This window comes from Diorhabda carinulata, chromosome X (genome assembly GCF_026250575.1).
Source record: "Diorhabda carinulata isolate Delta chromosome X, icDioCari1.1, whole genome shotgun sequence".
Taxonomy (NCBI): domain Eukaryota; kingdom Metazoa; phylum Arthropoda; class Insecta; order Coleoptera; family Chrysomelidae; genus Diorhabda; species Diorhabda carinulata.
In genome coordinates, this window is record NC_079472.1 from 29,114,122 (window position 1) to 29,134,977 (window position 20,856).

Consider the following 20,856-nt stretch of genomic DNA (forward strand, 5'->3'; position numbering starts at 1 on the left):
ATGGCTATATCAACAATCTCGGATAAACTTCATAGTTTAAGGTATTTTTTTAATAATAGCTTTCGTAAATCTTTTATTTAATAACATCCATGTCTTTAGTAAAATCAGTTTACATCACCAAGAAGCTCAGAATACTATTTTTTAAAGACTGTCTTTATTATTTATATGATTTAATTACAGAGAATTCCCAAAATAGTCAATTACGATATGAATTGGACACATCAAATTAAGGTTAAGTAAATTAACTACTATAAATGATGCGATTCAGGAATCGATGCTTCCATAAATAATTGATATATGTTAATAATTACTCGATAAATATTGTTGTTACTAAATAAGTACATAAGTACAAACTTTTCAAAAAAATACATAAAATATCTATTGCTGTTTCTTTTTGATTTTCTATTTTTCAGTTTTGACTCATTGGAAGAAACTACTCAAAATACAAATTGGTACCCGTTAGTGAAACTGTTGACATACGAACAGTTAGAGTCGCTGAAAACCATTTTTAAAAATACTATAAAAGATAATGAAGAAATTGGTCTTGAAAAGGAAGCATTCTCTGATGCTATAATCGATATCACCGGTAAGGCTCTATAAATCATCACCACATTGTTTTTATCGTAGTGTCATTTTGACAAGCCAAAAACATTTGTAAGCATGTCTGTGTACCCGCGATCAGCCCAAAAAAAATTGGAAAAAAAATATCCATAATCACACAATCGAGGACTCTAATCCTTGAACTGATAGCCACAATCTTTTAAGCAGAGATATTTGCAGTTTGAGCCTGTGTTGCATTTTTAATTAACCATAAGCACCAGTGCCGGATTAAGCCAGGGGCTTGGGGGGCTAGAGCCCCGGGCCCCAGGTCCAAGAGGGCCCCATCATTTGGAAATCATTCTGTATTTTTTGATGTGTTGATACCACAAATCTAACGTATTGATATTATTTTGTGAATTTTTACGGGTTTCCGAATTCCTTAAGGGGGCCCCGTCATTACTTCAGCTACGGGCCTTATAAATCTTAATCCGGCCCTGATAAGCACGGGTATAAACATATATATTTTTGATGTGACAACCGACAAGATCTAGAGGCACTTCTAGCGGTGGTTATCACATCTCATATAGTACAAAACTGTATCGAGTGGATTCTAAAGCTATCAACAAATATGCTGCGCTGTGGGTCCCTCAACTTTCTGGTGTCAGGGGAAATGAAAGGGTAGACGCTAGAGAAAAATATTGTCACAAGTAAAATAGCGGTCTTCCCCATTTCCGTATCCAATAGTGTCAACAAAAAACAGCTTTCTGAATAAGTGCCTAGAAACCATCGGCATGCGACACACTATATAAGGCCCATTTAACACCAAACGAATCCGAATCAATCTTGATCACTCCGAATCAAGTTGAATCTGATCCGTCATCTCCACTCTTTCACACCAGCTGAATCAACCTGAATCTTTAATCTTTATAATCTTTAACTTTTAAAATTAATAACTCCACGTCCATCTCCTATGGTTGTTAATTCAAGACTGACCGGACGAGGAATCTGACAGGATGAATAAAGTGCGACCTCGAATCAAACCTGATTGAACCGGATTCGTCCGGTCTGAAAGCGGGAAAAGAGTCCCTTCACATTTAAAGCCGAATCTTGGTCAATCAGATTCAACCAATTTAGAAAGGAGCTCGGAATAGCCCATCGAAGAATACAGATATTTGTAGGTTTCTTGGCTTAGCACACGAAGTAGGTCTACATAATCTAAGCTCCAGCGCATGAATTGCTGAATGCCCGGTTCAATCAGAATCCAATTCCAATACTCATATTGATAAAAATTTCGTTTCCATTTCTCCAAAAATGAAGTGGGTCAAAAACACAAACCAACAGGAAGGTTAGATTTATGACTGAAAACTAAAAAGTTAGTTGTACAAAAGTGCCTTAATCAATTAGCTGGAACGACATTCGATTGGTTGTTAAGACAAATTTAACTAGATTTTTTCCTAGAAAAAATGGCATCAAACCGATAGAGTACGAAGTCTTGTTTGACTCGATAAACTTTCTGCTAGAGCGAAGCTTCTGTTTCCATCATGTTATTTAAAGATGACTGCCGTTGTCAGAGAATTTTTTCTGCTAATCTCATTTTAAATGAGTGTGATTGTGAATGAAAATTTGTATCGTATTCCTGTTTTAGATGTACATTTCTAATCGTGGATTTTGTTCTGAAATATATGTCTCAACATTCATGATATAATACCATCATTACCAGCATTAAATATTTTATGTTCTTAAAATGTAGATGCAAATTAAGTAGAGTAGAAAATCAAAAGATTGAAATTGAACCACATTGTTGCCAATTCAACAAATATAACGAATATAATATGAATTTATTTTATAGGTAATTCGGAACATTGTTTAGAGGCAAGAGCTTTGTTTGAAGAAATTGCACAATTTAAGCAATTGATTACATGGAATAACCTTTTGGATTTTTTATTGGAAAATATTACTATAAAGAGTAACTTTCCTGTTTATTTATATGTTGAGTCAGTTGAATCATATCCGACTGTAAGTACGTAATGGATTCTACTAATAATTAGAGTGTAACAATAGAATATTCCGAATTTCAAATAGCTACAAACATCCTTCAATAAAGTATTAATTATTAAATTACTCTACGTTTTGTTTGAAGTTTAAAATAGAAATACATTAATTTTTTAGGGTCATCGCACCTTCTCGTTTTAAGACAATACAGCTCAATAATTTATCCATTTCTTGTCTCAAAATTCAAATTAAGAATCACATTGTAATTGCTTCGATTTTAATATTAAAAATTTCTCGATGTAAACGAATACGCTTTGGTTCCCCGGAATGAATGTTTAGTGATTTCCAGCACTAGCTTCAAAGTAACTAGTTGCAGATACGAGTCCGAGTTCCAGGAGATTGCACTTCAATACTCATTTGACTGATTTTCATAGAACGTCAGCTGTAGCAGTCACAACCACATAGATTAACAAGGTCGTGGTGTTTTGGCGTCGGGAACTTGTCACGTCATCATAAATAGGCGCCTAGTTTCTTGAGTCAAGCTTGTTTGTATGCTTTGTTTTTTATCATTCAGTGTTTTATTTTGAGTTTCTCCTTTTTGTGAATATACTAAGCCGATCCTTCCAAACTGCATCCTCAAATAATGATGCATTGTGGAGAAATGGTGGTTAGGCTCTCTGCTGTTTGCTCTCCATCCCACTTCCATGGTTTTAGTGGAAGTGCCCGGCCATCCTCTTCTCATCTTCATAGTAGTACAATAATTGATTGCTGATCGTGGTCTATTTGTTTTCTGCGTCTTGAATGCTTCACGTAGTCCTCTTTGCTGTAGTCCTTCAGCTCCGGCTCTAGGTCATCAGCTATTGAAATCTCCTGCCGGTTTCCTCTATGATTTCTTCTGTCTTCTTTCGGTCCAAATCTCTACTACTATTCTTTGAAGGCTTTACGTTGTAAATAATAAACATTAACGTGGCATCACTTCAAAAATAATTTTATTTTGACTTTCTGTATTATTTACAATTGATTATTTCAAAATAAAATAACACTTTAAATATAGAGATACAGAACTAACGTAAAATCAAGACGATTTGTCAATAAAAATATATAAAAAGGTCTAAGAAGTAAGAAATCAAATATTTATTAACGTCCATCCCATGAATATACAATAGTATGGAAGCCAAATCACTACTGTATGTCCTAAAGGTTTAGCCATATCAAACACCCAACTTTTTTCAATATAAAACGGTTCTAATGTGTAAAATATCAAACTACTATTAGCAGAAGAATTTTAGAAACGATTTTGTTCGACATTTTTTCCTGGGTAAAATTTCGACCTATAGTTTATGTCTATATTATAGCAAGTAGGTAAGCAAGAGGCGATAGCAAAAATAGTTTTGATTGAAACTGAAAAATACTTTTGTTATGCTGTTGTGTCAAAATACGGAAGGGTTACAATCTACGATGGAGATCTTAATTTTTTGACCCATTATCATGTCCTTATGACACGAGAAGATTTGGAAAAGAGTGACGAAGAGAGAAGAAGGAAAAATCGTTGGGTTACTGACGCTATATTCTGCTTAGACATTCAAATGTTTTTCATTGCGAATTCTACAAGAAGTATTTCAATTTACGAAGCATCAGGATTGAAGCATGTACCTTATTGGTTGATAATTGGAGTTCATGATATAATTGAGGTAAGTTATTTTGTTTAGAGTTACCAGTGACTTTGCGATTTTCCAAATAATCTGAATTGGTATAATAAGTTTTGTCGTTAGTTAGGAAATATCCTATCTAATGGTTTGGAACATGGTTTATAATTCGATATAGTCCATCTGAATTCCAAGCACTTGTTCAAGCGATACTGAAGACATTATTATAAGTACCACTAACATAATTAGACTATCTGACGATAGCCAAGTTTTTACACGTAATTTTTTCATATAGATAATGAGTCTGAGCTCATTACATACATGTAGGTTTTGGACTGGTCATCTTATGTTGGATACAATGAGAAGAATCAGCTGGGATGTACCTGCCCGTAGCGGAGTTTTTTCTAAATACATCAAATTCTAGTCTATTACTATTCTTATTTACCAATATATTTATAAATGGTAACTGTCCATTATTTTCCATTTCATAAGTTAACTTTATGGATAGATATTTTGAACTGAATTTTAAAATGAAATATTCTACATTTGCTTTTATTGTATCAACTTTTTTCACTCCCACATCCACATCCAAAGGTTCAATAAGGAAAGGACTTTTATTAAGGATGTATGTATTCAACAGTTATGATAAGAAAATTAACCGCCATAGATTTAAAAAATCTCTCTGTGAAACCACCTTTTTTCTAAATCAAAATGAAATACAAGGAAAACTTGCTCTTGTATTTTTCCATCCTGTTTATACAAGGAAAATATTTAACAAAGTGGGTTCAAAATTGGTTTATAAACCCAGCAATACATTAAAACAATTGTTGGGTAATTCTAAATGGAATTAACTGTGACAATTATGACGGGAAGTATGTTGGGCAGACTCAGTGATCCGTGAATGTCCGGTTTAAAGAGTACATAGCTCATTTAAATTATCGATGGACCGAAAAATCCAGTATTGCCGATTACGCTGTCAGTCATAATTATGAAATATGAAGTAAAATTTTTGAAAAATGTATTCAATAATTAATTGTACAGTTTCAATAGGGAGAAATTCTTTACAGCCCACTTAACACCCTGTGTAGGTCAAATTAAAAGGTTTTAATTCACCTTCAGTCTCTGAAGACTATAACTTGGTTATCGAAACGCGCATAAAGTGTTGGTGTAATGGTAGTGTAAAAGTGTGTTCTTTATGAATATCACCAACGGTTCCAAAACTTCAAATTTAAAAATATTTATTATTAGCATGTTCCGAGGTTCGATATCGTTGTTAAAGTGAAGATTTTGTGGGAAAGTAGACTCGAAAACCGTTTTTACGTATAAGAAAATGAATTTTTTTTCTACCGACTATGAACATCTAAACCTTAGTATTGAGATTTTGTTTCCGATCTGTAAATTGTTTTGGAGGGAAATTTATTCAATAGAGATTGAAAATACTAATACTAAGAAGCGAGGCAGCAATTTTACCGTCGAAGATAGAAATTAACTATTAAAACTTGCAAAAGAACAGAATATAATCGAAAATAAAAGAACTACTAGGACGAGGTGAGAAACTAAACAAGATGTTTGGAAGCAAATAGAAAGCTGTAATTTCTCCGCTTATTTTGAAACTAATATTCAGATTAGGGATCCACCTCGATTTTTTTTATTTCTAAAGGTGATTACTACCCCAACATATATTGTTGGAGTCGTCAGAAAACTGAAGTGAGTAAACTATGTCCCCAAACCTATAATCTCTTATCTATAGGTCGTAACTATGATCAATGCGTAATTTCTGTTAGTTAATTTTATGAATTACATAATCATCGTAGAAAAGTTGAAATTGTGTAAATTTTTCCATTTACGTCGTATATGTTTTCAAACTTGATATCGATATCGGTTTATTACTATAATCGTTTTTTAATCTCGGATCAATTTGTTCGTAATTGACTGCATTATTTAAATCAATGTTAAATGTTAATAATTCAGTTTATTTTATTTCTAATAACAAATATAGGGACCTTGGAAATGTGTAATAAAATTTTAAATAAATCATTCATTTCAGTGCTTTACTTATAAAGGGCTCCATCAAACAAAAGCTGATGAAAAATCAAGAAGTAAATTATTTGCGGGTACTAGTAAAGGACACGTGATTGTTTTTAAATTTCTTCAGCCTGAAACAACAATTTTGAGAAGAAAGCACTCGGATAAATTAACTATATTCTATTGGGATGTAAGTGAATATAAGTAAAAAAATACTTAGATTATATATAGTTGCGCCAACGAATCTTTTTTCTTGGAAGTTCTAAGTACAGTTACAGTTACACTATTAAATATCAGAGACTTTTTGGGGTAGGAACAAAATTATTTAAATTATTCAAACAATATCTACGATGTTTATTAAAATTCCGTTTTTAGTCCCTGTTCTGGAAAATTGTTCATGTATCTATTTCATTAAACAAAATACATGTTTGTAGAAGTTTTTAACAATAATTTAATATTTATATAATAAGAAAATATACATGGCATCCGACAGATATCTTCTACAACTAAAGAGAGGTTTCATTTGATTGAATCATAACTTATTATATGATTTAACAAATAAACCAGAAGGGCAAAACGAAAGAAGAAAACTTAACTATAGACCTAGTTAAAGCTGTAGAGAAACATCCATGTTTATATAACAAAATATCTGGATTCGCCAGAAGGGACATTACAGAGAAGCACTGGTCAACAGTAACAGAAGAAGTCAAAGAGACAGATAATCATATTTGTATTGTATTCATTTATAAGAACTATCGAATGTGTTGAATTAAGATACACAACTAAATCTGGCTTTCACTATTTCAGGAACTGAAATACGAGAATCAATATTTGAAAATTCAATTTCTCGATCAAACCCATGCTTGTAATATCGAACAAATTGAGTATTCAGAAAAAGAAGATGCGATTATATCGTGTAGTAAAAATCCAGCTGTTGCATTAGTCAAACAGTGTATTTCAATAAAGAAGTCACCGTACATCTTAAAAATGAAGAAGGTAACAAGAGTGCATGAAAAATTCGAATTATTTGAGACATATTCAAAAGTTAATTATTTTTCATAAGTTCTAAATTAACTTATGGAATTTTCGGATATATACTTTGTTATTTTATTCCACGTTTATGGTGAAATTTTGTTATTACTTCCTAAGGCGATATAGTGCACCCCCGATAATAGACAAACTCTCGACGTCATATTAGCATTTAACATTTGGCAATAGGCATGCTCTATAACATATGAAAGAATCTTAGAACAATTAGGTTAGATTAGCTTGTACAATTGTCACATTATGATTTATTTCAAACTCAAACCTTTTTCCAGATATTCTTTTCTGCTTCACTCATTTAAATTCACATATCTCTACGTCACCGAGATGCACTTCTAAGCTTTTTCTATTGTTTCCGACTTTTTTCTCTCTTCCACTCATTTACTTTTATCTAATTGAAGTTCTTAATTTTTATATTGACAATTCGTGGGAATAATATATAAATATATAAACATCAATCTGGAACGTTATATAAAGCTACAAGTGTTCCCACAATGCCATTCCTAAAGCCACCATCTATACTGAATAAATTTCTCGAAGAAGCATCAAATGGCAAATGTACCATACAAAAAGTTGGCAGCTATGGTTAATCATATCCAACAATTTGTGGAACATCACCGCTTTGAGAAATCTGGGAGAGTGGAAATCAACCGCAGTTTACCTCGACGACAGCATAAATAACAAGTTAGAACGAGGAGCAAAAATTGTGGAAGTAGTGGAAGAACGACTGTACCTTATAAAGTGAAAGGAAGTCCTTCGTATTCTATAATAGGGTAAAGCAGATCCATTTGTAACACTGTAAAACAGCAGTACTGTTATTGTCTATTATAATAATTCCCATGTTAACAAATATTGATAATGTATTTTCTTTTTTATTCCTTATATTTGTAGATAAAAATTATTCAAACAATCATTCTCATGAGTAATTACTCTCTCATTGAAATATATCCTATTATTTCCATTAAATCATTAAAAAAAGACAATACCACATTATGCACTATCTTCCATAAATTTCATTCATATGTTATCAAAAGATGAAATGCAAATTAAGTCAAAACGTTGAAAATCTCTATAAAATCTAGTTCCTTTGTTCAAGTAAATAAATATTAAAAATCTAAGAATAAGAGAAACTTACATACAAGTATATATTTTAGGGATGTACTTGTTTTACCTTCAGTAACGTTCATAACATAATAATAACTGGAAGCAATGATAGAATCATCCGTGTTTGGAACTCAGTTTTGATTTCTCATACAATCGCAGTTTTCTATGGTCATCAAGAAAAGATTGTTGATTTGGTCATCATGGAAAACCAAGACACTTTGTTATCTTTGTCAGAAGATGGAGTAAGTATCCCTTAAAAAGTAGGATGAAATAAAAAGTTCTATATGTCAAATAATCTACTGGCCTACTCCATTCTATGCAACTCATACATATGAAGTTATTCGTAGTTAAGTCTCCTTTATTTTTTGTTATTGTTCCATTGTTTACTGCTTATAATTTTCTTTAACTGGGTAAGATTACGATCAATTTCATTGCTTGCTTTCATTTAAAATTGCCCAATACTCTAATATTTTTTTATTATTTAATATTAATAACTAAAATCGCTTTTTTCGAGATACTGAAACTATGGGAAATCAATGAAAGTAAATGTTTGCAAACACTAAGCATAAACTATCCTTCTCTTGGATTCCTTGAAAAATGTATAGAATTTGGTCGAAGAAGTATGTATCCAGGATCGAAGAGACATACTAATTATTCCCTTGTCAAAGATGATGATAATTCATATAAAAAGTTTTTTGGAATTTCCCAAGTAGAAAAAAGACCGGCGCAAGGTGTAGGTATGAAAAGGTACTCACAGTCATACATCTTTGTATGTGTATATAATAAGGTGCAGCAATATAATAAATTATTAATTAGTAGTAGTAGTAATAATCCGAATCCTCAATTTTAATTCAATTTTCAGTATCAGAATAAATAAATAATGATACAAAATAGGTGTTTAAAGTCTTATATATATCTTCAAGTCAATAGATGGAATAATTTAATTGTAAACACAATATAAAATTTAGCATAAATTAAAGAATGTTCGAAGTCAGATATAACCTAAAAGTTCTTAGATCTTAAAGTTCTTTTCGTATTTTTTCGTTCAATTATTCAATTTTTTTTCTTATTATTTGTGTTTTATTTATATGTCTTATACCGTCGTGTACCTATTGAAACAATTAGTTTCGAAGTCGATCCCATCGTGGCTTGTGAGTCTGTTACTATTGCCGTTTAGACATTTTAATGAAACAGTTTTTCTAATGTGTGCCGTGAAGAAAGTGAAGTTTAAATCTCAAACGTCGGTTTAAACTACAGATAACGTTTTTTTCTTGTTTTATAGATGGCGTTTACTGACAAACTTTGGTTTAAACATTACCGACGGGCTGGAGGTAGTTTAAACTTCAGTTTAACATAACAGAGAGGAACCAAACCTAACTTTTGAAATTGTTTACCTTTTTACAATATTCCAAAGGGTTTTGGTAGATGATGAAGAAATTATGAACATTGTTGACGCGCTGAGAAAACAAAAAGTTATTCGTTCTAGAGCGAATCTTTAAAATGTCCTACATTTTTTAATTTATTGTGGTTCTATCGAAAACATGACTGTTTTTGTTATTTTCATCGTTATCGTTTAAATTCCCTTGCCGACTCCTCTCAATTTTTTCCTTTTCCTTCCAAGTTACCGTATCACTTTTTTTGGACTCGTCTGTTTCTTTGTACTTATTAACCAACAGCACAACTCTAGAAATTACACGATTTTTTGTCTTTGTTCATATTTGTTTATACAACTTTCTTTAACAATTCAACTTTGAAACAAAAATCCGAAAAATTGTGATTTTATTTGTGACAACTGGCAGAAAAATATCTGTTTAACTGTGACATGTAAAATAGAGCAATCTTGTTTATTCTTGGTTTAAACTAGAGTTCAAACCTTAGTTTAATCTCCAGATTTACCCTATGTTGTAAAATTGGCCCTTACAAGTGGCGTAAGCTATATAAAATTGTATAGTTAAGAGCAATTAACAGCCGGAACGACCTTTGAAATAATGGAAATGTGCAAAAAGTGGAACATTTGCTTAACGATGTGCAAATAGAGTGGCCCGAAAATAGAAAATTTCTAAGGTTTAAGTCGTTTTTTTGTCTGAACAGATTTAGCACCATAAAACTTTTGGCTTATCCCGAGTAAAAACATGTACTGAAAATCTTTACGCAAAAACTTTCCAGCCATGGATTCGACGTTGGGATAAACGTTAGTTAAAGGCAGTACCTTTTCTCGGGTTACTTTGTTTATCATGTTTGTGCCTAGAGTTACCTCTTATCCTCCCAATACGATAAGGAAACGGTCTATGTTATTATCCGAGAGGGATAATAGTCATTTGTGCTAGAGATTCGAAAAATGTGATTAGCTAGTAATTTAAGGTCGTGAGACGTACAATATTTTTTTTATTATTTATTAATTTCATAATAATACAATAAGTGTTCGTTTGTGGCTTTTGATTGACCTCATATAGTTTGTCAATTTCTTTGCTGTTTCCAAAACTTTCTATGTCGAGCATTTCAAAATCTGAATCCATATTTGTAAATTTATTATAGAATTTTTATATAAACAACAAATTAAACATCAACGAAATGTCAGTTAACAATTAATCCCATTATTGTAATACTTAGTAAATACGTCAAGAAACAAAGCGATTAGAAAAATGAAAAAAGTTCGCAAAAAATGTATGATTTCTGTTCGTACTTGAAAAAAACATTTGTCTGTTTCCATATTCTTACAATATACATCTCCATATTTTCGAATTTTTGTTATTCAGCCTTTGATATGACCTTTATGTTCCCCAAAAGAGAATCATTATTGGAAATTAACATCTTAAATTCTGCACATTGGGCAACAGCATAGCAGTGCGAAAAGGAGCAGTTTTGTTTAGAAACAAAATGAAGAGATTTTATATTTGAAAAACTGTCATTGTGCTTAAAATGATAAAATTAATAGTATATTTATTTTTTAGCAAAACTTTGAACAAGTGGGAAAGATCCAACCTATTAGTAACGTGTTATAACTATATAGCAAGGATAAAAATAACTTTCGAAAATATAGATATTGAAAAATCAAATGAAATGCCCATACTGTCTCCACCTCCATTACAAAATAGTGTCTTGATACCGGCCAGTTGGGAAATATCAATGAAGGAAGGATTTAACGGAAAGTATGAGAATAATTCATTTTAGATTTTGTGCAATCTATAACTTCTTTCATTTTGTTATCCTTACATCCTCTAAATAACAGGAGAATCTCAAAATGTTGGTAGAACAATAATTTTTGGTTATTGGGTTAACCGTACAGAAAAATTCTGATCTGTCCCTGTACTATAAAAAATTGTTATCAACCAGAGGCGATTTCTAAAATAGGCATTATTCGCAGAAACACCGTTTTTCAGCAAATAGGTGAAATTTCTGGGAAATCTCTCATAATTGAAACATAAAAAAAGTAAACCAATATCTTTTTCAATATGATTGAACACTTACTTATAGACAACTTGCTTGAAAATTGAAGCACTAGCCATCTCCGCTACATTTGCTCACCTAAAGATTCGACGATTGAGTTTAGATCATAAGACTAACATTGACTGCTTCCTCTGATTCTTACCAGCAAAAGTGACACTTGAGCTCTGTAATGCCACATATAATCACAAGAATACTTAATGAAGATATAAATTGTAATATATAAAAAAAAAACTAATGACTCGGAAGCTACTTACCCATGAAAATTTAAAGACATTATTTCTTTTTATATTTACGTTGGTAATTGGCAGCGTCTAGAAAAACATGTACGCTTTCGCGAGTCGCACGGGGGTGAGAATGCGATGAAGCAAATACGTTCTTTTAGATAGACGTACTTTTAGTGTCACCTGCATAACGAAATTATTTTCACTCTAGGGGTCATTAACCTGCCGGGCCTGCTGGTGAATCCACCACTGATTAGTGGTACGTTCCACCGCAATTTTTAAATGTCTGGGCTCTAGACAAAAGAAACTTTGCTACAGTTTATTTTCTTGAGGCGAATAGGTAGATCCCTTATGATTTACATAAGGTAAACTGACCAGTTGAGTATGGGTTCATCTACTAATTTGTAAATTTATGCAACAAGTGCCACTTTTTCACGAATGGAAAAAGTTGGCCATTCCATGAGTGAAAAAAACTCTTCGCTCACATGTTGCATACATCATTTTTTCTACAGCCTTATATAAAAAAATAGAATTCAAATAGAAATTTGGAATATTTTGATTTAGCTCCTTCAGTAGATTACAGTTAATAACGAACGCATAATGATTGAATTGAAACTATATTGAGAAAAACTAACAACTAAATGACATTGTTTCACTTCGTAATGTGATTATTGGAAACGCAATTGTTGGGTTGTTTTATTACTAGATAAAGCTTCATTTAAGTGGTGAATATTTGCAATAGTTAAATTGGTCTCTAGAATCTCATAATGATGTAGAAGGTTGGGTTGAGGTATTGCTGTTATTAGTTCCTTGTAAAATTCGTGAAGCACAATTTATTTTTGTGTTGAGAGAATTACCGACATACTCTTCGGTAACAGCAGTGGATTTCCATCCTCCAGGTTGTTAACGATGGAATTTTCTAAAAGTGTTTATACCAACAACTTGGTTTGTACATGTCCACTTCTATATGATAGGAAGTAGTTGCTGGTTGCGTTTTTCGGTCTCATATTTTTTATATAAATGTATTAAATTCATGTTCCAATTGGTTTCTTCAATAATTGTGAAATGTCGACTTGTATGCGTTTTTGAATCCGGAATCATGAGTAGTAGAAACTCCCCCTGAATGTCATTGTCATCAATTTTAATTTTATACAACTTTTCTCTTTGACAACCTCCAGCTATTCCCAGCATTAATGTAACCTACTAATTAATAAATAAAGTAACAAAAAAGTAGATAAATATTTATTTACTATAAACTTTTATCTTAAACATTAAATATTTATCGTCTGAACTCTGGAGCATTCAATAAAAACTTATTTATTTCCTTTCTTGAGAATGTATTAGATTTTCAAGGTTTATACTCATCCGATTATCGTTTTAGAAATGCTATTAATTTAGGATATTCACTTGAATCTACATTATCATTTATAATTATGTTGGCTTATAGAAAGAGAAAAAAATTAACGTTCAATTATTTTTAAGTGAAATACTTAATGGTAAATATAAAGGAGTTCCAGAAAAATTAAATTTCATCATTAATAAAGATCTGTTTGATATAGAAGGTTCTAAAAGTGATATTAACTATAAAATTGCCATTTTAGAAGCCAAAAAGATGAAAGTGAGTTAAATAAAAAAGTCGAATAAGCATTTACCGTAATTTTTACATATTTTTCAGATGAAATCGCATGTCGAAAATGGGGCTCCATATTTAGCTTTGGATATAGCTGAATTTGAAGAGCTGAAATTATCAGATAACATAAAACTTCCTGAAAATAAAGAAGCACTACAAACTATTAATAACATTAAAAAACGATTGGAAGATATTTGTATGAGAGATAGAGCATTTTCTGAACCGTCATCAGGAAGATCAAAGATATCGTCTAGAAGTAGCGTTATTTCTATTACGTAAATAGTTATATAGGCCCAATTATTTTTAAATCATCAAAATAATTAAGAAAGTAAAGCATTTATTCAACAGGTTAAGTATTACAGTTTGAATAACAATTTCTTTTATAAAAATGCCTGCCGGCATTACATCGAAAATTTTAATGGAGTAATTTAAATAAAAATTTTACATCACAACTATAAGGTTTTAACACAGACTTTTTCGAATAATTTTAAATTTTAGGTTATATAGACATCGTATAAATTGTTACAATTCAATATTGCAGATTAAATCTTACTATTACCCAACTTTAGCAGTAATAAAATCGATAATACTGTGTTTTTAAACACATACTGAATATATTTTAAATAAAAATTTATTTATATACTTATTGTATTGTCAGTTTCAAATACTAGCACTTAGATTTTGAAAGAAATCAAATAAAGTACTATAAGCTGCTTATTAATGAGTGAGATATCATTATTATGATGAAAAAGGAAAGTTCAACTACAAAGAATATCGATTTTATTATATTAAATGTTGATAAGTTCGACTTTTTAGTTTTTGTAACAATGAGTACGATGCCTGTTTATAAACTTTACTTATAACTAATTGCCAAATAATTGGCCAATTTAAATAAAACCTCTGATCATTTATCGATTTCTAGTAATTCTATAACTAGAAAATGAATAAGTAAATATTGTTTGTATCATGTCTATTTTTTATACCTGGTCAAATTAAACGTAAAAAAAATTGTTTTATATGGTGATTGTTAATACTAATAATAATAGACATATAATTTATCTGGGAGTATAATGGGGTAATAAATGAAAGTAATTTATTAAATAATTTGTACCTAAGTATTTAATGAAATACAAAGGCGTTTTTGTCAAGTAAATTTTTTTCAATTTGAAATTGTTTGTCTTAGAAATAGAAAAAATGAAAATTTAACATAAATAAACCCAAATTAATAATTGTATAATAATAAAAAAAAAATAATAGTTTTAAAAGTATACAAGTGACATATTTACTACAAAAAAAAACGAAAGGGTAGTCTAAGAAATAGACCATATAAAGACAGATTATATTGGAAGAAATGGGCGCAACAGGAATCCTTATACGACATCTGGAAAGGTGAAAGGAAAAAATATTTGAAATGTGGTCTTAAACTTTGACAAGTAAGGCAGGGAATAAAGAAAAATATGGGACGACTTAGAATAGAATTAAAGTTTGACTGATTCACACAACTATAAAATTAATGCTACATTTCTAAAAGAAACACTTAGTTTTCATTTGACCAGTGCTAAAAATATAAGTTTGTTTTATACTACCATATTATGGAATAACAATGGAAACATTTTATTTTAATAACTAAGCCATAAATCAAGGGGTATACCAGATTATGAAAACAATGTGGAAAAAATAGGATTTTACATCTGAATTATATAATTTATACTTGCTAATTGTAAGACAGAAGAATATTCATTTGTCACAATGAAAATATTTGATGGAGATCTGTAGTCCGTCAGGTCCAATAAAACGAAAAAGTACAAAAGATTATTATTATTCCACGGAAAATCAGCAAAGCTGCACTTTTAGTTATTGTTAAGCTGACTTGAATTACCAGATTCGGTTAATGTGTAAATCTGGACAAATTTTGAATATATAGAAAAATATAGAATTTTTATTTCTTTCCAAATATATTTAATCCTATCCAAGCAGTATAAATGACATTTTTTGTAAAAATGTTAGTAAAGACATCCGTAAACAAAGAGTAAATTAAATATTTTCCTTAACCCAGTTTTATAAAGAACTATCTATGCAATATTAACAGTGTTGTCCAATTCAAATATATTTCGTTTATAATATGAATATAAATGTTGAAACACCTCTTACAAACTTAATGTTTTAGCAGTCTCAAATGTTTTAACCAGATTTAGTGAATTGATGTACAAAACAACATAATTCTATGTTATAAAACGGAAAACCAAAAATATAGTTTAAGGGAAAACTAGAAGTGAGTTTTTTTCCTTTGGAACCAGTTTTTCTGCCAGATTCCTTTGCTATTGTCTTGAGCTTAAAAAATGTTTGTTTATAAAACATTCTTGGAGAGATATCCGAAAATTCTTTTCATATGAAATTTTTTCCGAGCTACATTTCATAAATATACTTCTGATTATATAGAAGTGTTAAAACACTACACCAAGGCACAGCTTTGAATACTCAGTAACAAGCATAGATCAGTTCTTTACTAACTCAAGTTATATTAAATATAATATTTGGTCGTAGTGGAACTACCATTACATTTACTTATTACATAAATAATTTAAAGTAAAACTATACAGCAATAAACTATACAACTGGATTGGAAAACAATTGAACATTGAATGGTTCGAATTCGAGTACAGACCAGGAATTTCATAAGGTTTATGCATATACATAAATTAATAGTGCCTATGGAAGTTTGATAAAGACTCTCCTCTAACAGAGGAGTCTTTATAAAGGACCTCCAGATCAAAAGATTCATTGCAATCTAAAATTATTGGATACATTGAAGAGGCTCTAATAAAAATAAAAAGACTGATTATGCTCATTTGATAAATGTATCTTTAGAATAAATATAATTCATTGCATGTTGACTAATAAATAATTTTGACAACCTAATATTTGGTCTTTTTACATTCACCTAATTTGGTGGTCTTCATATAGGAAGATTGGATTAAATGTAGACATTTTATGTTAAGTTAAAGTCTGGTTATCAAAGAAAAATAGTAAACCAAAATAATAATCTGCACGTGAATATACCGGACGAAACGAGACGCGGCATCGTTGTTTATTTTTGTCTGTTGCGTGATTTTTTAAACATGTCTGACACGGATACAGTTTGATGAAGTTGTTGACATTAGTTATACTCCGCCTAAAAGGCTTCTTTTTAATGCTAGCAAAAAACAAATGATTGTGTATATTTATTAAAAAAAAATGCAAGAAAATGATGACAAGACTGTTGATGACGTTATTTCCAAAAAGGCTAATATTTCGGGAGTATCTTCTTCAAGTATGTACGAATCGTTTGTGAGTAGAGTTAATCATTCAGTGGCCGACCCAAAAAAGTATCCATCAAGGAAAAAATAATAATTCAATTGATGATGTCGACAAAAGAATTGTGCACAATTTTTTCTTGAGTTATCTAAAGTGGAAAACATTCTGAGAGCAATTAACGAAGATAAGGATAAGGAGAATGTGCCGCAGGAACTATTTGCAATAGGCTCACACAGCACCTCGTCTATATATATATATATATATATATATATATATATATATATATATATATATATATATATATATATATATATATATATATATATATGCAGTTGAAGTAAGATTACTCAAAATCAAAGAACAGAAAACCATGTAAAGGAGAACTCTGACCTTCCAAACTACGTTCCAAGTCAGAGAGCAACGCTCCTTGAACGTGAAAACGGAGATCAACGCGGGGAACATATGCTTCTGAGGAGTCCAGAGAGCGGTCAAGTTTAGAGGGCTCTCACAAAGGTCAAAGCTCACAATTTACAAGACAATAATCCATTCCGTAGTCACATACGGATGTGTGACATGGAATGTGACGACAAGTGAGCGGATTTAGAGCTGCTGGGAACGTAAGGCTCTTCGAAATATTTTTGGCCCAGTTTGCGAGAGCGGTGCGTGGAGAATCCGGAGGAATGCCGAGCTGAGACAAATTTGGTGGGATTCATCCGGGGGGAGGGGGTTGCGCCTGGGACACTTGGAGAGGATGCTTTCTGATAGAGACCCGCGCGGAGCCATGTATGAAGTTCCTATTAAGTTGATCTGGGCAAATATGAAACAATATGTTGCAGCAGAAAAAAACATTTAATTTTCTGATGTTGAAAATATTTTCCACAAAGCTATCCACAGAATTATACCTGATAAGTGGAAAAAGTCTTTTCAACATGTCCAGGAAAAGGTTAAATTCACAATGTGGAATAAAGATATTGTCATTTATGAGCAAGTTGAACCCCTTATTATAAATGTTGACGACAGTGGAAGCTCAATGCCATCTGATGGGAAATAAGAAAATGTGTTTGTGTATTGAGGTAAAAAATTAAGATTTCATTTTAATGTTTCAATACACATCTTTTTAATTGAATGTGTTCCATATTTTGGCCGTTCATTTTGCATCTATTTCAGACCTCACGGTTCTGTTACATATTCGGCTTTGGCGTTTTCAACTCTGATAACGTGCACTATGCGTAAATATGGTTTACTATTTTTCTTCGATAAATAGACTTCAGGTGCTGTTTGAAGGTAAGCATACAAAATTACGTGTATTTTTTTATATTTTTTTAACTAAAATTATTTGTTACAATACCATTATTTTAAAAGTCAATATTGCAAAGGCAATTTACTGCTTTTAATTAGATGTCAGATAACTTTTATTTCGACGATTTTGCTGTTAACATAGCATCAAAGCATGAGTGGTACTAAATAGAGATTTGGAGATATTCTCAAACATGCAGAGTAACACACAATCGGTAATAAAAATATTTTCCCAATTTTCCTATGGCTTGATCAAAATAACCTTTTGTATTAGAATAGATTGTTAATTATTTTTATGCTATTACATCAAATATCACAAAAATCTTTTTGTGATATTTTTAGTAAATTATTATTATACCATGTAAATCAGCATAAGTAATGATACTTAGATTTTTCAAAATCATTGAAATAAGCAACATAATAAGTGAATGTAGGGTTATTTCTATTGTCCTTATCCAATACCAATTTTCATGCAAATTATGTACTAAATTACAAATTGTTTTATAAATGTTAATATTTATTTATAATAATATAATAAAATCCAAGGCTGCATTAACATTTAATAAGAACATAATTTTCAAAAATATCTAATAATGACATTAACTTATCCTATGGTATAATAAAAATGTAGTAATATGTAATATTGGCATAAAATTTTGTGAAACTTAGTAAAGAATTTTTGAATCCAATAAACAATCTGTCATTATTGTGTTACTTTATTGCAAATTCCAAAAAGCTCGGGACTGGCTATCCTACGTGGTTACTCTATGTATTCATTATTAGGACAGCTTTACAGAAATGTTGAAATAACAAAAAAAGCTTATTTTACGTCATTTTCTAATTTAATAAAAAGAAATCACATATAAATCCAAAAAAAAATTATAATTTCAACAATTTAAAAACAAAGGAAGGAAAAAACTAGTATCTCCAGAGGGCTCCATCCTTGAAAAAGAAAACCTGATAGCTTCACTAATAATTAGTTAAGTTGGAAGAAGAACAAAAATGAGTATTTTTCAAGGCGAAACTTCTTACATTAGTGACAATTTTCATTAAAACAAAACATTTATCATTAAATATATGTAGAAGTAAAGATTGTTACAATCAGTTTCTGTGAAGAATTCCTAAATAGAATATTCAATGTTAGGTAATATATTGGTGTGATAAAAAATAAAGGAATAGGATAAATAGGATTTGTAACAACAAATACTATCTTGAAGACCTTGAAAAGGATATTAAAGGTACCCCAGAAACCTAAGCTGTTACTGAAAATTAGAAAAGTTGTTTACAAAAAAAGTGAACTTTGTGATTGAAATAGAATATTTATCAAAATTAATTCTTATTCAACATAAATAAATCTAAAAATATCGTGCATTTTCAAAATTCAATTTGATGAAATTTCAGTTAATTTAGAAAAATGTATATATTAGCTTTATTCCATTGAAATCCTAAATTTTTTTGAACAAATCTAAATTTTTGGTAAATATTGATGGCTCTCCGCTCTTACATATACATTGGGAGTCCTTTGTATTTTTCTTCGTATACTAGAATCCGAACATCTAATTATTATCAAGAATTTTTCAGTGCTGGTCTATTAGTACTTTTTTAAAGAAGTATTTTTTACAATTTGAGTGTGTCCTTAAAAAATAAAAACAAATTTAATATAAAAGAAATACCATATCAGGCAGTATTATGAACTTAATTAGCTACCTTTTATGAAAGATCTATACATAGTGGAAAAACGTACTTATCTAGAATTACGAAAAAGTTATTTTACGATTTAAACGTCAAAGTCAAAAATTTATTATGAATATGTGAGGTTAGCTTATAAATGAATTTGCAAACTCTGCCTCACTTTAAATTTTTTTAAAACTAGTAGTGAACATTTCTGTGAATAAATGTAAAAAATAATAATTGTATATTCTACTTGTGATTTTTAAATGTAAGGCTTTTAATGGATATGTAAAGTTTATATGGTATGGTCTGGATTATAACAAAAATAATTAATTTTCGTAATTATAGATTGATTTTTAAATATTTACCAAATTTGCTGATGTGATCTTGATCCTTATAAGGCATTGTATTCAGAGAAAACAAATCGAGATCTTAATCACAGACAATATGGACAGTATTAAATGCCTTTCACGTGCTTTTCAGCTACATAAAGCTATGCTCAACAGAAGTTACAACAATCACTAACTTTTTTCAAGAAAATTTACTCAGTTTTGGCATGTTTTAGGTACAACATAGTATCGTCCCGAATCAGTTTTAGATTGAAACCGATATAATCAAATGTGATCATTAGAAAGTTTGATTTAGCACAAGCTCTATCATGTTTTGGTGCTCGTGTGATATCATGACTAGCGTAATAGGCACTTGTGAGAAATAGAATAAGAATGTGAAAACTTAAAAAAGGCACTTTGACAGTCTTCCAAATGAGCTTCTCAACTACCACAGCTAAGTAGACTGGTTAACAGTTTATTCTAAAAAAAAAAGAATAATAGTGAATAAATTCGAATAGTACAAAATTTAATATATACTTGTAAAGTATTGGAAACAATTTTATGGTACAGAAATTTCAAAGTGGAATAGAAGAAATAGAAGTTTTAATAGAACGTCG

At 30.5% G+C, this 20,856-nt stretch overlaps 2 protein-coding genes across 2 annotated transcripts in view; one reads left to right on the top strand and one right to left on the bottom strand.

Moving 5' to 3' along the window:
* On the top strand, positions 1 to 15,580 carry LOC130902440 (WD repeat-containing protein on Y chromosome-like). The gene is made up of 11 exons (XM_057814585.1): positions 1 to 41; positions 414 to 586; positions 2,390 to 2,556; positions 3,888 to 4,223; positions 6,226 to 6,393; positions 7,011 to 7,199; positions 8,402 to 8,593; positions 8,866 to 9,098; positions 11,303 to 11,500; positions 13,502 to 13,637; positions 13,695 to 15,580. Exons 1-11 carry the CDS (start codon positions 1 to 3, stop codon positions 13,926 to 13,928), a joined length of 2,067 nt encoding a protein of 688 aa, XP_057670568.1. The 3' UTR covers positions 13,929 to 15,580.
* The window catches only part of LOC130901114 (E3 ubiquitin-protein ligase SMURF2), a 17,485-nt gene continuing 10,598 nt past the window's right edge, over positions 13,970 to 20,856 (bottom strand). Inside the window, exon 12 of the mRNA XM_057812215.1 lies at positions 13,970 to 20,719. The gene's annotated coding sequence lies outside the window, so the exon portion shown is untranslated. The remainder of the gene's footprint in view (positions 20,720 to 20,856) is intronic.